Raw genomic sequence first — 17,896 nt, 5'->3', positions numbered from 1 at the left:
CTCCTGTTGCCACATGGAGTTCTCCTGTTACTGCTGCCTGGTGTTCTCCTGTTGCCACATGGTGTTCTCCTGTTGCTGCTGCCTGGTGTTAGTTTAGTTTAGAGATACAGCACTGAAACAGGCCCTTCGGCCCACCGAGTCTGTGCCGACCATCAACCACCCATTTATACTAATCCTACACTAATCCCATATTCCTATCACATCCCCACCTGTCCCTATATATTTCCCTACCACCTACCTATACTAGGGGCAATTTATAATGGCCAATTAACCTATCAACCTGCAAGTCTTTGGCATGTGGGAGGAAACCGGAGCACCCGGAGGAAACCCACGCAGACACAGGGAGAACTTGCAAACTCCGCACAGGCAGTACCCAGAATCGAACCCGGGTCCCTGGAGCTGTGAGGCTGCGGTGCTAACCACTGCGCCACTGTGCCACCCCTGTTCTCCTGTTGCTGCATGGAGTTCTCCTGTTGCTGCCGCCTGCTTTTCTCTTGTTGCTGCCACCTGGTATTCTCCTGTTGCTGCCTAATGTTCTCTTTCTGCAGCTACCTGGTGTTCTCCTGCGGCCGTCGCCAGGTGTTCTCCTGTTGCTGCCTGGTGTTCTCCTTTTGCTGCTGCCTGGTGTTCTCCTGTCACTGCCACCTGGTGTTCTCCTGTGGTTGCTGCCTGGTGTTCTCTGTTGCTGCCGCCTGGTGTTCGCCTGTCGCTGCCGCCTGGTGTTCTCCTGTTGCTGCTGCCTGGTGTTCTCCTGTTGCTGCCACCTGGTGTTCTCCTGTTGCTGCATGGAGTTCTCCAGTTGCTGCTGCCTGGTGTTCTCCTGTTGCTGCCGCCTGCTTTTCTCTTGTTGCTGCCACCTGGTGTTCTCCTGTTGCTTCCAAGTGTTCTCCTGTTGCTGCTCCCTGGTATTCTCCTGCTGCTGCCCAGTGTTCTCTTTCTGCTGCTGCCCGGTGTTCTCTTTCTGCGGCTGCCTGGTGTTCTCCTGCGGCCGTCGCCAGGTGTTCTCCAGTTGCTGCCTGGTGTTCTGTTTCTGCGGCTGCCTGGTGTTCTTCTGTTGCGGCCTAATGTTCTCTTGCTGCTGCCTGCTGCTCTCCTGCTCTCCTGTTACTGCCTGGTGTTCTCCTGTTGCCACATGGTGTTCTCCAGTTCTGGCTGCCAGGTGTTCTCCTGTTTCTGCTCCATGGTGTTCTCTTGTTGCTGCTGCCTAGTGTTCTCTTGTTGCTATCGCCTGGTGTGCTCCTGTTGCTGCCTAGTGTTCTCCTGTTGCTCCCTGGTGTTCCCCTTTTGCTGCCGCCTGCTGTTCTCCTGTTGCTGCCTGGTGTTCTCCTGTTGCTGCTACCTGGTGTTCTCCTGCTGCTGCTACCTGGTGTTCTCCTGCTGCTGCCTGGTGTTCTCCTGTTGCTGCCTAGTGTTCTCCTGTTGCCTGGTGTTCTCCTGTTGCTGCTGCCTGGTATTCTCCTGCTGCTGCCTGGTGTTCTCCTGTCGCTGCTGCCTGGTGTTCTCCTGTTGCTGCTGCCTGGTATTCTCCTACTGCTGCCTGGTGTTCTCCTGTTGCTGCCAAGTGTTCTCCTGTTGCTGCTGCCTGGTGTTCTCCTGTTGCTGCCTGGTGTTCTCCTGTCACTGCTGCCTGGTGTTCTCCTATCGCTGCTGCCTGGTGTTCTCCTGTCGCTGCTGCCTGGTGTTCTCCTGTCGCTGCTGCCTGGTATTCTCCTGCTGCTGCCTGATGTTCTCCTGTCGCTGCTGCCTGGTGTTCTCCTGTTGCTGCTGCCTGGTATTCTCCTGTTGCTGCTGCCTGGTGTTCTCCTGTTGCTGCCTAGTGTTCTCCTGCTGCTGCCTGGTGTTCTCCTGTTGCTGCTGCCTGGTGTTCTCCTGTTGCTGCTGCCTGGTGTTCTCTTGTTGCTGCTGCCTGGTGTTCTCCTGTTGCTGCTGCCTGGTGTTCTCCTGTTGCTGCTGCCTGGTGTTCTCTTGTTGCTGCTGCCTGGTGTTCTCCTGTTGCTGTTGCCTGGTGTTCTCTTGTTGTTGCTGCCTGGTGGTCTCTTGTTGTCGCTGCCTGGTGTTCTCCTCTTGCTGCCACCTGGTATTCTCCTGTTGCTCCCTGGTGTTCTCCTGTTGCTGCCACCTGGTGTTCTCCTGTTGTTGCTGCCTAGTGTTCTTCTGTTGCTGCCACCTAGTGTTCTCCTGCTGCCACCTGGTGTTCTCCTGTTGTTGCTGCCTCGTGTTCTTCTGTTGCTGCCACCTAGTGTTCTCCTGCTGCTGCCTGGTGTTCTCCTGTTGTTGCTGCCTCGTGTTCTTCTGTTGCTGCCACCTAGTGTTCTCCTGCTGCTGCCTGGTGTTCTCCTGTTGCTCCCCGGTGTTCTCCTGTTGCTGCCACCTGGTGTTCTCCTGTTGCTCCCTGGTGTTCTCCTGTTGCTGCCACCTGGTGTTCTCCTGTTGTTGCTGCCTAGTGTTCTTCTGTTGCTGCCACCTCGTGTTCTCCTGTTGCTGCCACCTGGTGTTCTCCTGATGTTGCTGCCTAGTGTTCTTCTGTTGCTGCCACCTAGTGTTCTCCTGCTGCGGCCTGGTGTTCTCCTGTTGCTCCCTGGTGTTCTCCTGTTCCTGCCACGTGGTGTTCTCCTGTTGCTGCTACCTGGTGTTCTCCTGTTGCTGCTGCCTAGTGTTCTCCTGCTGCTGCCTGGTGTTCTCTTGTTGGTGCTGCCTGGTGTCTTCCTGTTGCTGCTACCTGGTGTTCTCCTGTTGCTGCCTAGTGTTCTCCTGCTGCTGCCTGGTGTTCTCTTGTTGCTGCTGCCTGGTGTTCTCCTGTTGCTGATGCCTGGTGTTCTCTTGTTGCTGCTGCCTTGTGTTCTCCTGTTGCTGCTGCCTAGTGTTCTCCTGCTGCTGCCTGGTGTTCTCCTGCTGCTGCCTGGTGTTCTCCTGTTGCTGCCGCCTGGTGTTCTCTTGTTGCTGCTGCCTGGTGTTCTCCTGTTGCTGCTACCTGGTGTTCTCCTGTTGCTGCCTAGTGTTCTCCTGCTGCTGCCTGGTGTTCTCCTGTTGCTGCTGCCTGGTGTTCTCTTGTTGCTGCTGCCTGGTGTTCTCTTGTTGCTGCTGCCTGGTGTTCTCCTGTTGCTGCTGCCTGGTGTTCTCTTGTTGTTGCTGCTTGGTGGTCTCTTGTTGTCGCTGCCTGGTGTTCTCCTCTTGCTGCCACCTGGTATTCTCCTGTTGCTCCCTGGTGTTCTTCTGTTGCTGCCACCTGGTGTTCTCCTGTTGCTGACGCCTGCTGTTCTCCTGTTGTTGTTGCCTAGTGTTCTCCTGTTGTTGCTGCCCAGTGTTGTCCTGTTACCACCGCCTGGTGTTCTCCTCTTGCTGCCACCTGGTATTCTCCTGTTGCTCCCTGGTGTTCTCCTTTTGCTGCCACCTGGTATTCTCATGTTGTTGCTGCCTAGTGTTCTTCTGTTGCTGCCACCTAGTGTTCTCCTGCTGCTGCCTGGTGTTCTCCTGTTGCTCCCCGGTGTTCTCCTGTTGCTGCCACCTGGTGTTCTCCTGATGTTGCTGCCTAGTGTTCTTCTGTTGCTGCCACCTAGTGTTCTCCTGCTGCGGCCTGGTGTTCTCCTGTTGCTCCCTGGTGTTCTCCTGTTCCTGCCACGTGGTGTTCTCCTGTTGCTCCCTGGTGTTCTCCTGTTCCTGCCACGTGGTGTTCTCCTGTTGTTGCCTGGTGTTCTCCTGTTCCTGCCACGAGGTGTTCTCCTGTTGCTCCCTGGTGTTCTCCTGTTCCTGCCACGAGGTGTTCTCCTGTTGCTCCCTGGTGTTCTCCTGTTCCTGCCACAAGGTGTTCTCCTGTTGCTCCCTGGTGTTCTCCTGTTCCTGCCACGTGGTGTTCTCCTGTTGCTCCCTGGTGTTCTCCTGTTGCTGCCACCTGGTGTTCTCCTGTTGCTGCCTGGTGTTCTCCTGTTGCTGCTGCCTGGTGTTCTATGTTGCATCCTGGTGATCTCCTGTTGCCGCATGGCGTTCTCCCAATGTGGCTACCTGGTGTTCTCCTGTTGCTGCCGCCTGATGTTCTCCTGTTGCCGCTGCCTGGTGTTCTCCTGTTGCTGCCGCCTGGTGTTCTCTTGTTGCTGCCGCCTGGTGTTCCCTTGTTGCTGCCGCCTGGTGTTCTCCTGTCGCTGCCGCCTGGTGTTCTCTTGTCGCTGCTGCCTGGTGTTCTCCTGTTGCTGACGCCTGCTGTTCCCCTGTTGTGGCTGCCTAGTGTTGTCCTGTTACCGCCGCCTGGTGTTCTCCTCTTGCTGCCACCTGGTATTCTCCTGTTGCTCCCTGGTGTTCTTCTGTTGCTGCGACCTGGTATTCTCCTGTTGCTCCCTGGTGTTCTTCTGTTGCTGACGCCTGCTGTTCTCCTGTTGTTGCTGCCTCGTGTTCTCCTGTTGTTGCTGCCTCGTGTTCTCCTGTTGTTGCTGCCCAGTGTTGTCCTGTTACCGCCGCCTGGTGTTCTCCTCTTGCTGCCACCTGGTATTCTCCTGATGCTCCCTGGTGTTCTCCTTTTGCTGCCACCTGGAATTTTAATGTTGCTCCCTGGTGTTCTCCTGTTGCTGCCACCTGGTGTTCTCCTGTTGTTGCTGCCTAGTGTTCTTCTGTTGCTGCTGCCTAGTGTTCTCCTACTGCTGCCTGGTGTTCTCCTGTTGCTCCCTGGTGTTCTCCTGTTCCTGCCATGTGGTGTTCTTCTGTTGCTCCCTGGTGTTCTCCTGTTGCTCCCTGGTGTACTCCTGTTGATGCTGCCTGGTGTTCTATGTTGCACCCTGGTGATCTCCTGTTGCCACATGGTGTTCTCCCATTGCGGCTACCTGGTGTCCTCCTGTTGCTGCCGCCTGGTGTTCTCTTGTTGCTGCTGCCTGGTGTTCTCCTGTTGCCGCTGCCTGGTGTTCTCCTGTTGCCGGCGTCTGGTGATCTCCTGTTGCCGCATGGTGTTCTCCCATTGCTGCTGCCTGGTGTTCTCCTGTTGCCGCTGCCTGGTGTTCTCCTGTTGCCGGCGTCTGGTGGTCTCCTGTTGCTGCCGCCAGGTCTCCTGTTGCTGCCGCCTGGTGTTCTCCTGTTGCTGCTGCCTGGTGTTCTCCTGTTGCCGCTGCCTGGTGTTCTCCTGTTGCCGGCGTCTGGTGGTCTCCTGTTGCTGCCTCGTGTTCTCCTGCTGCTGCCTGGTGTTCTCTTGTTGCTGCTGCCTGGTATTCTCCTGTTGCTGCTGCCTATTGTTCCCTTGTTGTTGGTGCCTGGTGTTCCCTTGTTGTTGGTGCCTGGTGGTCTCTTGTTGTTGCTGCCTGGTGTTCTCCTGTTCCTGCCCAGTGTTCTCCTGTTGCTGCCACCAAATGTTCTCCTGTTGCTGCCTGGTGTTCTCTTGTCGCTGCTGCCTGGTGTTCTCATGTTGCTGACGCCTGGTGTTCTCCTGTTGTTGCTGCCTAGTGTTGTCCTGATACCGCCGCCCGGTGTTCTCCTCTTGCTGCTACCTGGTATTCTCCTGTTGCTCCCTGGTGTTCTTCTGTTGCTGCCACCTGGTGTTCCCCTGTTGCTGACGCCTGCTGTTCTCCTGTTGTTGCTGCCTAGTGTTCTCCTTTTGTTGCTGCCTCGTGTTCTCCTGTTACCGCCGCCTGGTGTTCTCCTCTTGCTGCCACCTGGTATTCTCCTGTTGCTCCCTGGTGTTTTCCTTTTGCTGCCACCTGGTATTCTCCTGTTGTTGCTGCCTAGTGTTCTTCTGTTGCTGCCACCTCGTGTTCTCCTGCTGCTGCTTGGTGTTCTCCTGTTGCTCCCTGGTGTTCTCCTGTTCCTGCCACGTGGTGTTCTCCTGTTGCTCCCTGGCGTTCTCCTGTTGCTGCCACCTGGTGTTCTCCTGTTGCTGCTGCCTGGTGTTCTATGTTGCACCCTGGTGATCTCCTGTTGCCGCCTGGTGTTCTCTTGTTGCTGCTGCCTAGTGTTGTCCTGTTGTTGCTGCCTAGTGTTCTCCTGTAGCTGCCGCCTGGTGTTCTCTTGTTGCTGCCGCCTGGTGTTCTTCTGTTGTCGCTGCCATGTGTTCTCCTGTTGCTGCCACCGGGTGTTCTCCTGCTGCTGCCTAGTGTTCTCTTGTCGCTGCTGCCTGATGTTCTCCTGTTGCTGCCTGATGCTCTCCTGTTGCCGCATGGTGTTCTCCTCTTGCCGCCTGGTGTTCTCCTGTTGCTGCCTGGTGCACTCCTGTTGCTGCCCGGTGTTCTCCTGTTGCTTCTTCCTGGTGTTCTCCTGTTGTTGCCTGGTGTTCTCCTGTTGCTGCCGCCTGGTCTTCTCCTGTTGCTGCCGCCTGGTCTTCTCCTGTTGCTGCTGCCTGGCGTTCTCCTGTTGCTGCTGCCTGGCGTTCTCCTGTTTGCTGCTGCCTGGTGTTCTCTTGTTGCTGCCTAGTGTTCTCTTGTTGTTGCTGCCTGCTTTCTCTTGTTGTTGCCTGGTGTTCTCTTGTTGTTACCTGGTGTTCTCTTGTTTTTGCCTGGTGTTCTCTTGTTTTTGCTGCCTGGCTTTCTCCTGTTGCTACTGCCTGGTGGTTCTCCTGCAGTTGCTGCCTGATGCTCTCCTGTGCTGCCTGGCGTTCTCCTGTTGTTGCTGCCTGGTGTGCTCCTGTTGCTACTGCCTGGTGGTTCCCCTGCAGCTACCGCCTGGTGTTCTCCTGTTGCTGCCGTAACAAAAATATGAATGAGAGTTTCAGCAGCAGATGAGGTGAGCAGGGGTGCAGTCAGACAATGTTACAGAGGTGGAAATGCAGGTTTTAGTGATAGTGTGGTCGGAAGCTCATCTTGGGATCAAATATGACATCAATGTTGTGAACAGTCTGGTTTAGTCTCAGACTGTTGCCACAAAGAGGGACGGAGTCGGCATCTAGGGAACGGAGTATGGAGCAGGAATTGAAGGCAATGGCTTCAGTCTTCCCAATATTTAATTGGAGCAAATTTCTGCTCATCCAGTACTGGATGTTGGAAAATTTAGTGGAGGAGGTAAGAGGTGGTGGTGAGGTAGAGCTGGGTGTCGTCAGTGTACATGTAAAAACTAAAGCAGTGCTTTAGGATGGTGTGGCCAAGGGGTAGCATGTAGATGAAAAATCAGAGGGGGTCAAGGGGAGCACCAGAGGTAACGTGCAGGAGCGGGAAGAGAAGCCATTGCAAGTGATACTCTGGCTACAATTAGAGAGATAAGAATGGAACCCGGCTAGTGCAGTCCCCACCCAGCTGGATGACAGTGGAGAGAAGTTAGAGGAGGATAGTGTCATCTGCACTGAGTGCTGCTGGAGGGCACAGAGTGGGAAGAAGGGAGTTTGGTAAGTGAGGGATATTGGTAAGGGGGAAACTATAAATTAATTAAGGAACAGTAAATTTGACTGCACTCAATTGGAGCAGCGCGAATCAGCGAGATCAGCAGGACTATAAATAGCATGAATCAGCAAAACCAGCGGGGCTATAAACAGCGTGAATCAGCGGGGCCCGCTATCGCCTGTCACCAGTCGGAGCCTGCATTCGGAAAGAGAAAAAACAGGTGTGACATCACAGGAAAGCAGGTAGGTGATTGGCTGGTGAGTATTGCGGCTTAGGGACTGCGTCTCAACAACTGGCAGATTAAAATCAAGAACAAAATTAAGTATTAATAATAAGTAACAAGTGAGTAGCTGGTAAGTTTTTTTTTGAGTATGATTTATTTTAACTAGTGAACTATATTGATTAGTAGTCGGATTTATCAGTAGTAGTAAGGTTTCATTAAAAGTTCGAAGGCGTTTTAGTATTGGAAGCATTTTTTTTTAGCAGTTACAAAAGGGCAATGAACAAATAAAGGCATGTCAGGGTTGCTTCAACCTCGAGAGTACACCTCCTATACTATGTGGGAGCTCCAGGATGCTTCCCGTATCCTGGATAACCATTTGAGCAGGAAGTGTCGTCAATTGAAGCAGCTTGAGCTCCAGATTTTGGAACTTGAGCGGCAGCTGGTGACACTGCGGTGCATTCATGAGGATAAGAGCTACGTGGATAGCACATTTATAAATGTGGTCACCCCACAGTTTAAGATTATGCAGGGAGAGAGGGAATGGGTGACTGCCAGGCAGTCAAAAAGAAACATGCAGGTAGTGCAGGAGATCCCTGATTGCATCTCACTCTCCAACAGGTAATCAGTTCTGAATACTAATCAGAGTGATGGTTTGTCTGGGGAGTGCATCCAGAGCCACGTCCATGGCACCACGGGTGGCTCAGCTGCACAGCGGAGTACAGGGAAGAATGGAAGTGCCATAGTGATAGATGATTCAATAGTCAGGGGAGCAGACAGATGTTTCTGTGGCCGCAGACGTGAATCCAGAATGGTGTGTTGCCTCCCTGGTGTCAGGGGCATGGATGTCACTGAGCGGCTGCCGAACATCCTGAAGGGGGAGGGTGAACAGCCAGCAGCTGTGGTCCACATCGGAACCAACGACATAGGCAGAAAGAGGGATGTGATCCTGCAGTCAGAATTTAGGGAGCTAGGTAAGAAATTAGCAAGCAGGACCTCAAAAGTAGTAATCTCCAGATTACTCCTTGTGCCACAGGCAAGTGAGTACAAGATTAGAAGGATAAGACAGATGAATGTGTGGCTGGAAAGATGGTGCAGGAGGGAGGGCTTTAGATTCTTGGAACATTGGGACCAGCTCTGGGGGAAATGGGACTTGTAGAGGCCGGACGGGTTGCACCTGAACAGAGCCTGGACTGAGTTCTTTGCAGGACGTTTTGCTAGTGCTGTTGGGGAGGGTTTAAACAAGTTTGGCAGGGGCATGGGGACCTGAGGGTAGACTCAGTTGGGACAAAATCAGAAATGAAAATGGAAGACAGAAAACTAATGGATGAGTGTGGAAGACAGAGGAAACAAAGGTTAGAAAATAAGAAAAATTATTTGGCAGTGCTCAAGGGTATCTATTTCAATGCAAGGGGTATAGCAAATAAAGCAGATGATCTGAGGGCACAGATGGTGTGATATCTTGGCTACTACAGAAACATGGCTTAAGGAGGGACAGGAATGGCAGCTCAATGTTCCTGGTTACAGGGTTTTCAGACGTGATAGGGAGGGGGATAAGAAAGGACGGGGAGTGGCAATTTTGGTCAAAGAATCTATTAGAGTTGTGAGAAGGGATGATATGTTGGAAGGTTCATCAAATGAGGCCATATGGGTCGGGCTAAGGAACAAAAAAGGGGCAATCACACTGCTGGGAGTGTAGTTTAGACCCCCAAATAGTCAGAGGGAGATAGAAGAGCAGATATGTGGGCAAAACCCTGAGAAGTGCAAGAACAATAGGGGAGTAATAGTAGGGGATTTTCACAACCACAATATTAACTGGAATAGTTTTAGTGTGAAAGGAATTGAGGGAGCAGAATTCTTGAGGTGCATTCAGGAGAACCTTTTTGGCCAGTATGTATCAAGTCCAACAAGAGAGAGTGCAGTTTTAAACTTAGTTTTAGGAAATGAAGATGGGCAGGTGGAAGGAGTGGCAGTGGGAGAGCATTTTGGTGGTAATGATCATAATTCGGTCAGTTTTAACATAATTATGGAAAAGGATAAGGATAGAGCAGGAGTTAGAGTTCTCAATTGGGGCAAGGCCAATTTTACCAAGCTGAGGAGTGATTTTGCGAAAGTGGACTGGAAACAGCTACTTGAAGGTAAATCAGTGTCAGAGCAGTGGGAGGCATTCAAAGGGGATTTTCAAGGGGTTCAGAGTAAACATGTTCCCACAAAGAAAAAGGGTGGGATGGCCAAATCTAGAGCCCCATGGATATCAAGGAGCTTACCGGGTAAGATAAGACAGAAAAGGAAAGCTTATGCCCGACACAAAGAACTCAATACTACAGAAAGCCAAGAGGAGTACAGAAAGGGGAGGGGTGAAATCAAAAAGGAAATTAGGAAAGCAAAGAAAAGGCATGAAAGAATATTGGCAAGCAAAATCAAGGTGAACCCAAAGATGTTTTATCAATACATTAAGAGTAAGAGGATAACTAAGGAAAAAGTAGGGCCCATAAAAGACCAAAAAAGTAAGCTATCTGTAGGGGCGGAAGATGATGTTCTTAATGAATACCTTGCGTCTGTCTTCACAAAAGAGGGGGATGATGCAGATATTGCAGTTAAGGAGGAAGAGTGTAAAATATTAGATGTGATAAACGTAGGGAGAGAGGAAGTATTAATGGGATTAGCATCCTTGAAAGTTGATAAATCACCAGGGCTGGATGAAATATATCCTCAGCTGTTAAAAGAAGCAACTGCGGAAATAGCAGAAGGTCTGACCATCATTTTTCAGTCCTCACTGGATACAGGTGTGGTGCCGGAGGATTGGAGAACTGCTAACGTTGAACTTCTGTTTAAAAAGGGAGCGAGGGATAGTCCGAATAATTAAGGCCAGTCAGTCTAACCTCAGCAGTGGGCAAGTTACTGGAATCTGTTCTGAGAGACATGATAAACTGTCACTTAGAAAGGCACAGATTAATCAAGGATAGTCAGTATGGATTTGTTAAAGGAAGATCTTGTTTGACCAACTTGATCGAATTTTTTGAAGAAGTAACAAGGAAGATCGATGAGGGTAGTGCAGTTGATGTGGTCTACATGGATTTTGGCAAGGCTTTTGACAAGGTCTCACATGGCAGTCTGGTTAAAAAAATAAATCCCATGGGATCCAGAGAAATGCAGCAAGGTGGATACAAAATTGGCTCAACGGCAGGAAACAAAGGTTAATTGTTGATGGGTGTTTTTGCAACTGGAAGGCTGTTTCCAGCGGCATTCCACATGGCTCAGTATTGGGTCCCCCGCTTTTTGTGGTATATATTAATGATTTGGATGTAAATGTAGGGTGTATGATCAAGAAGTTTGTAGATGACACAAGATTGGCCGTGTGGTAGATAGCAAGGAGGATAGCTGTAGGCTGCAGGAAGATATTGATGGTCTGGTCAGATGGGCAGAAATGTGGCAAATGGAATTCAACCTGGAGAAGTGTGAGGTGATGCATTTGGGGAGGTCAAACAAGGCAAAGGAATGCAAAGGATCCAGGGTGAGCTAGAAAATTGGATACAAAATTGGTTTGGTGATAGGAGGCAGAGGGTGGTAGTGGAGGGTTGTTTTTCAGATTGGAGGCCGGTGGCCAGTGACCATTGGTGTGCCGCAGGGATCGGTGCTGGGCCCTCTGTTGTTTGTCATATCTATTAATGACTTGGATATGAATGTAGGGGGCATGATTAGTAAGTTTGCAGATGACACCAAAATTGGTGGTATAATGGACAGTGAAGAAGGTTGTCTAAGGTTATAACAGGATATAGATCAACTGGGAAAGTGGGCAAGGGATTGGCAAATGGAATTTAACGCAGACAAGTGAGAAGTGATGCATTTCAGGAAGTTAAACCAGGGCAGGACATATACAGTGATGAGCAGGGCCCTGGGGAGTGTTCTTGAGCAGAGAGACCTTGGGGTGCAAGTACATAGTTCCCTGAAAGTGGCAACACAGGGTGGTGAAGAAGGCGTATGGCATGCTTGCCTTCATCGGCCGAGGCATTGAGTACAAGAGTTGGGATGTCATGTTACAGTTGTACATAACGTTGGTTAGGCCGCATTTGGAGTACTGTGTGCAGTTCTGGTCGCTGCACTACAGGAAAGATGTGATTACGTTAGAGAGGGTGCAGAAAAGATTCACAAGGATGTTGCCTGGTTTGGAGAGCTTCAGTTATAAAGAGAGATTGGATAGGCTGGGTCTGTTTTCCCTGGAGCGAAGGAGGCTGAGAGGGGACATGATAGAGGTATATAAAATTATGAGAGGCATAGATAGGGTAGATAGCCAGAGTCTGTTTTCCATGGTAGGGGTGACTAAAACTAGAGGACATAGATATAAGGTGAGAGGGAGGAGGTTTAAAGGGGATCAAAGGGGTAAATTTTTCACACAAAAAGTAGTGGGTATCTGGAATGAGCTGCCAGAGGAGGTGGTGGAGGCAGGAACAGTAGCAACATTTAAGAGGCATCTGGACAGGTACTTGAATGAGCAAGGCCTAGAGGGATATGGAATTAATGCAGGCAGGTGGGATTAGTACAGATAGGCATTATGGTCGGCATGGACGCAGTGGTCCGAAGGGCCTGTTTCTATGCTGTACGACTCTATTACTCTAAGATTAATGGGAAAATACTGAGATGTGTAGAGGAAGTGTGGGACCTTGGAGTGAATGTCCACTGATCCCTGAAGGTAGCAGGACTGGTCGATAAGGGGTTAAGAAGGCATGTGGCTGGCACAGACACGATGGGCCAAGTGGCCTCTTTCTGTGTCGTAAACGTTCTATGATTCAACTGTACAAAGGCTGCAGGCAGGTCGAGAAGAATGAGGAGAGATTGTTTACCTTTGTCATCGTCACACAGGATGTCATTTGTGACTTTAATAAGAGTTGTTTCAGTCCTGTAGCAGGGGTAGAAACTTGATTGGAGGGATTCAAACATGGAGTTCCTGGAAAGATAGGCACAGATTTGGGAGACAACATGTTCAAGGACTTTGGAGAGGAAAGGGAAGTTGGAGATGGGACGATAGTTTGCAACGGTGGTGGGGTCAAAGGGTGTTTTTTTGAGGATGGGGTAATGATGGCAGATTTAGAGGAGAGAGGGACAGCACCTGAAGAGGGAGAGCCGTTAACAACTTCAGCTAACATGGGGACCAGGTGAGGAAGTTTGGTAATCAGTAATCTAGTGGAAATAGGGTTGAGGGAACAGGAGGTGGATCTCATCGATAAGATGAGCTCGGAGAGGACATGAGGGGAGATGGAAGAGAAACTAGAGAAACTTGCGAGATCAGGGCTAGGGCAGGGGGGTCATTTTAAAGAAAGTTTGGTCCAATGAGCTAGTGTAAAGAAGGGACTCAGCACAGGCAGCTGATTGGATGGTCTCAATCTTAGTGATAAAGACAACCATGAGCTCCTCACACTTATTGTTGGAGGTGAGGGTGGAGGAGACAGAGTGGTGGAGAAGTGTCTTCTTCTTCTTCTTTGGCCTCCTTGTCTCGGGAGACAATGGGTAAGCGCCTGGAGGTGGTCAGTGGTTTGTGGAGCAGCGCCTGGAGTGGCTATAAAGGCCAATACTAGAGTGACAGACTCTTCCACAGGTGCTGCAGAAAAATTGGTTGTCGGGGCTGTTACACAGTTGGCTCTCCCCTTGCGCTTCTGTCTTTTTTCCTGCCAACTGCTAAGTCTCTTCGACTCACCACACTTTAGCCCCACCTTTATGGCTGCCCGCCAGTTCTGGCGATCGCTGGCAACTGACTCCCACGACTTGTGATCAATGTTACAGGACTTCATGTCGCGTTTGCAGACGTCTTTAAAGCAGAGACCTGGATGGCCTGTAGGTCTGAAACCAGTGGCGAGCTTGCTGTACAATGTGTCCTTGGGGATCCTGCCATCTTCCATGCGGCTCACATGGCCAAGCCATCTCAAGCGCCGCTGACTCAGTAGTGTGTATAAGCTGGAGAAGTGTACACAGCATATAAGTGCTCAAAGCAATATTAGCATATATACAAATGGGAAAATGCTTACCTAATCACAAAGAAAAAGTAGAGATGTTTGTAATAAATTTACCTACATTTACTTCTACCCGACGAAAATCAAATGTAGTAATGAATTGGCTTAAAAGAAACATTTGACTGCTACGTGCAAAATTCTTTTGTACTGATATCAAAATGCGTTAGCCCCATGGCATTACACAAGGGGAGTAAAGATCAAATGTTGCCTTTTCAGATAAAAGGTGATTAGGGGTTAAGTAGACTCGGGTATGCAAACATAAGGCAATCCCATTTTAAAGTCATACATCCTTCTCTTGTTTCAAAGTATCTGTCAATATTTACGGCAATTTGAGAACTAGAATAAGCTCCAGCATAAATATTCCCACCTCAGTATAGACTGAGCCATCCAGTTTAATCACACTTTCTTACTTATTTCCCATAACTTTCATCATTCATCTTTTTCAAGCAGCTATCCTACTTACCTTCAATGTAACTCATGGCCTGTGCTTCAATAATAGCCTATGGCAGAGCAATCAAAATTGCAACCACCATCGGTGTTTTATTTTTCTCTTTCTGCCCTCTCAGTATGGATCATTTTATATCTATGCAACATTACATCTATCAACATTACCACAGCTCAGGTGACTGAGATTAGCAAATTCATATAACAGCCTGCCTAAATCTTGAACCCATGAACTTCTGGATGGAACTCAAGCAATCAGTTTCTCTATATGCTTTCCTTTCATGCACTTCAACAAATTACCTTTATAAAACTTGAACTGCACATATAGTTTGAGCAAATGGAACATAGGAACATGGTTGGCACAGACTCGGTGGGCTGAAGGGCCTGTTTCAGTGCTGTATCACTCTATAAAGGACTTAGGAGCAGGAGTAGGCCATTCAGCCCTTCGAGCCTGCTCTGCCATTCGATAAGATCATGGCTGACCTGGTTGTGGTCTCAACTCCACTTTCCTGTCTGCCCCTCATAACCCTTGATTCCCTGCTCCATCAAAAGTCTATCTGATAGATGACTATTGCATTTTTTAATTTATCTCTTAAAGAGATCCTCCAAGGTAAATTGCCAAGCTGGATAGCCAAGATATATTTTCAACTCAGCAGTCCAATCCTCCTGTTGCAATGACATGCTGCATTTTTAAAAATTTGCATGTACAGCTTAACAGTTAACTTTTCCGTTTGTTTAAATTAGCTGGACCTTCTCCTTTGCTGTGATGTTCTTCAATCGGTAAGTGCAAATTAAAAAGTGCAGCATTAACAAAAAAGATACATTGGCATTGCAACAGGGTGACTTCTGAATAGAACATGTGTAGGCTACCATTTAGCAACATTTTTGTAAAGAACAGTATACAATTTCAGCAAATATTTGGGTTGTGTATTACTAAATTGTAGCCTTCAGAAGAAAGGGGAAAAATATATTTCTCTAGATTTTTTTCCATGTTTCAGTTACCGAAAAACTTTTTTTCAAGTACCCCAACCTAACCTGCTATGCAAGTTGTAACATTCCACTGTTAGCTTAGCACAAACAGCATTGTGCTGTCTGCCTTATCATTGAAATGCATTGAATGGTGTGAAGTTGCTGTGTTTGCATGATAGCTAAGAACTAAACTTGCTAAAGAAAGTTAAGGCTTGTCATTTCAAGCACAAGCGTCCTTTTAACACAATACTAACACTGATCTGGCACTAAAATTTAACAATAACCAGTTCAGAGTCTAGTTCCATTAGGTATTAATTAATGTTGGTGCTGAAGTTGGAGGTTTCAAAAATGTCAAATTAATAATTTTTTTATTTTTCCTTTCAGTCTCTTTTTTCTCTCTCAATCCATTTTTCCTCTCATTCTGTGGCTGATTTGATATTGAATTTGCTCACTCTAATTTACACTTCCTTCTTAGTCCCTGTGCTAGTCATTTCACAATCCTTCAATCTGATTGGTTAAGGAGATACAAAGTTGCTTGTCCTGTTCACTTAGGTCTCAGATGCCCTGTTTTGATTGCTATGCCATTATCAATGCGCACTTTCATCAACTTGTCAGCAGAAAAATGTGAAAACCTAAATGTGCAAGAGCAAGTCTAATTAACAGCAATTAGATGCCCTGTTAAAGTAAATTATGGCCCATTATCTAAATGCAGGACTTCTCTTATTGATTTCCTCTTCTTACTTGAATGATGGCCCAGTCCTTCCAGGATTTCTCCTTTAAGTTAACCTTTCTCTGCTATCCTTAATTCCATGCTCTTTTTCGACACATCATCACATGAATAAAAAAATTCAACCACTGTAACGATTCAGAATAAATTTACAAAATGAATAAGAACTTGTCATACCAGCACTTTTGAAGTTATGTTCCAGCATAATTAACTGCCTTCAGGGTGGAGGGAAGAAAGGGAAAAGAATGCTTCTCTGATCATGAACAATAGCAGGATCTCCATCATGTCCATTATTCATATTAATGGTTGCAACTGCAGGCAAACTAATTCTGGTGCAACATATATGTTAAAATTACCTCAATTGGACAAGATAAAAATGCAATTATTATGCTCACTTGCCACATTAATACACTATACATTTCAGAGTTCAATAGTTTAAACCAAATCTTTTCTAAAGTGTGTAACAAATCCTTGCAGAAGGTTATAATCCTCAGTAATAATATCAAAAAAACTATTGATAAACTAACAGAAATCAAATATTGCCTACCTGTGATATACCTAACTTCTTTTAGATCATTCCCTGTTGTAATTTCATAGCTTGGTAATACAATAATGAAATATTTAAGCAGTTATAAAATCATTGTTAGAAAGGACATTGCTGGGATGGAGGATACACGGCTTAAATCTATGCCTAACCATGATGTATATGACTAACAATGCTTGATGCTACCTTTGGGTACCTGAAATGGAAAGTGTTTCATTCCCCAGCAGCACTAACATACCTCACCTTGATGGACACAGTAATTCTTGCACACAAAAAACTCTTAAAAAGCACCGAGGTACTAGAGCTTTTCTGAGATTACAGGTTGAGGCACTGCCATCAGGTTTCGAAACCTTAAAATATATTTCTTCTAAACTCAGCATTAATTGGTAATCTATTTTAGTTTTCTTGTGTTGCTGCTTCCCCATTTCCATCGGTAAATAGATATTTCACATTATTTTCAGTGGGGGAGTAGAGTAATCCCAAATGCATAAATCCTATTCCTGTTAAGATGTTGACATAGGTACTGATTGGTGGTTCGAGAAGGCACTGCACCATGATGTAAGTTTTAAAACTACCCCACAGCTAGATTGTCGAGTAGATTTTCAGCTTGCTGCCTGGGTGTAAAACTGGCATTGAGGATTGGCTGCCAGTTACAGAAACCACCTGAGTTTCATTTTCATGGAAACCACTGGAAATGAAAATTGGACTGTTTCTATAATGAGTGGTCGATCAGCAATGCTAGTTTTATGTTTGGGGGTGGCAGGTTGAAAATCTACTCCATTATATTTAATTAGTATTTGCTGTCACTGATTATCATGACCACATAAATACAAACATACGACGCATGAGCAGGAGTTGGCCACTCAGCCCCTCGAGCCTGCTCTGCTATTCAACAAGATCATGGCTGATCTGATTGTAAGCTCAACTCCATATTCCCGCCTACCCCCCGATAACCTTTCACCCCCTTATCAGCAATCTATCTACCTCTGCCTTAAAAATATTCAAAGACTCTGTGCTGGATTTTACCAGCCCCGAACATTGGGGATCGTGGCGGGGGAGCCCGGAAAATACTTCCGGGAGAAGCCCACTACGGGCCTTGACACCGGGAAGGCCCCGCCCCATTTTAACAGCAGTGGAGAGGCTTCGTGGCAGCCTCCCTTGCCACTCAGCAACAGAAACTGAATTTAAATATTAAAATAAATGTTAATCACCTTTTCACGATAGCCGTCCCACGCCAATATTATGGCCAGTTGTCGGAAGTGCCGGGCTTTCGGATCTCCGTTCGGAACACCAGTGGGGAGAGGGGAGGAGTGAAGTTTTCAGGTCAGGGGAGGGGAAGTGGGGAAAATTCTTACCATTGAATGAGGGGATTGGGGGAAGGGGTTGAAGGGCAAAGTTAATAAAGTTCAGGGGGGGGAAGTTCAGGATGGAAAGACAAGTTTTTTTTGGGGGGGAGAGGGCAATAAACAAATTGCTTGGTCATTGGGAGGGGTGGGAGAGGGCCTTTGATCTTTCATTAAATTTTTTAATGTAACCGTTGTTCAATTGGCAGATATCAATCCACCAGAATCAGGAAGCAGGAGACAGTCTGGGATCCACAACTATTTTATTCTTAATCCACAGTTCAGTACAAATACCAGTTTCCACTCTTCCCTTCTGGACTAACCCCCTGTCCAGAAGTAATTCCCTGACTTGGGAAAAACCCAG

General features: G+C 48.0%; 1 protein-coding gene across 1 annotated transcript; it reads right to left on the bottom strand.

Annotated features, from left to right (window-relative positions):
• Positions 1 to 415: 415 nt before the first annotated feature.
• LOC137380880 (uncharacterized) lies at positions 416 to 4,786 on the bottom strand. The gene is made up of 4 exons (XM_068053288.1): positions 3,890 to 4,786; positions 3,317 to 3,612; positions 2,003 to 2,781; positions 416 to 1,122 (listed from the first exon to the last, which is right to left on the bottom strand). Exons 1-4 carry the CDS (start codon positions 4,784 to 4,786, stop codon positions 416 to 418), a joined length of 2,679 nt encoding a protein of 892 aa, XP_067909389.1.
• Positions 4,787 to 17,896: the final 13,110 nt, after the last annotated feature.

This window comes from Heterodontus francisci, chromosome 20 (genome assembly GCF_036365525.1).
Source record: "Heterodontus francisci isolate sHetFra1 chromosome 20, sHetFra1.hap1, whole genome shotgun sequence".
NCBI classification, from domain to species: Eukaryota; Metazoa; Chordata; class Chondrichthyes; order Heterodontiformes; family Heterodontidae; genus Heterodontus; species Heterodontus francisci.
Note: the sequence above shows the minus strand (reverse complement) of the source record. Positions and strands in the feature narration are given on the sequence as shown.

Excerpts from the sequence above, each read along its gene's own strand:
- LOC137380880 (XM_068053288.1), bottom strand. The coding sequence starts at position 4,786 with ATGTGGCAACAGGAGATCACCAGGGTGCAACATAGAACACCAGGCAGC. Across the intron at positions 3,613-3,889 it reads CAGCAACAGGAGAACACCAG|GAACAGGAGAACACCAGGGA; the intron begins GTGGCAGCAACA and ends ACCACGTGGCAG. Across the intron at positions 2,782-3,316 it reads GAGGAGAACACCAGGCGGTG|CAGCAACAAGAGAACACCAG; the intron begins GTAACAGGACAA and ends AACACCAGGCAG.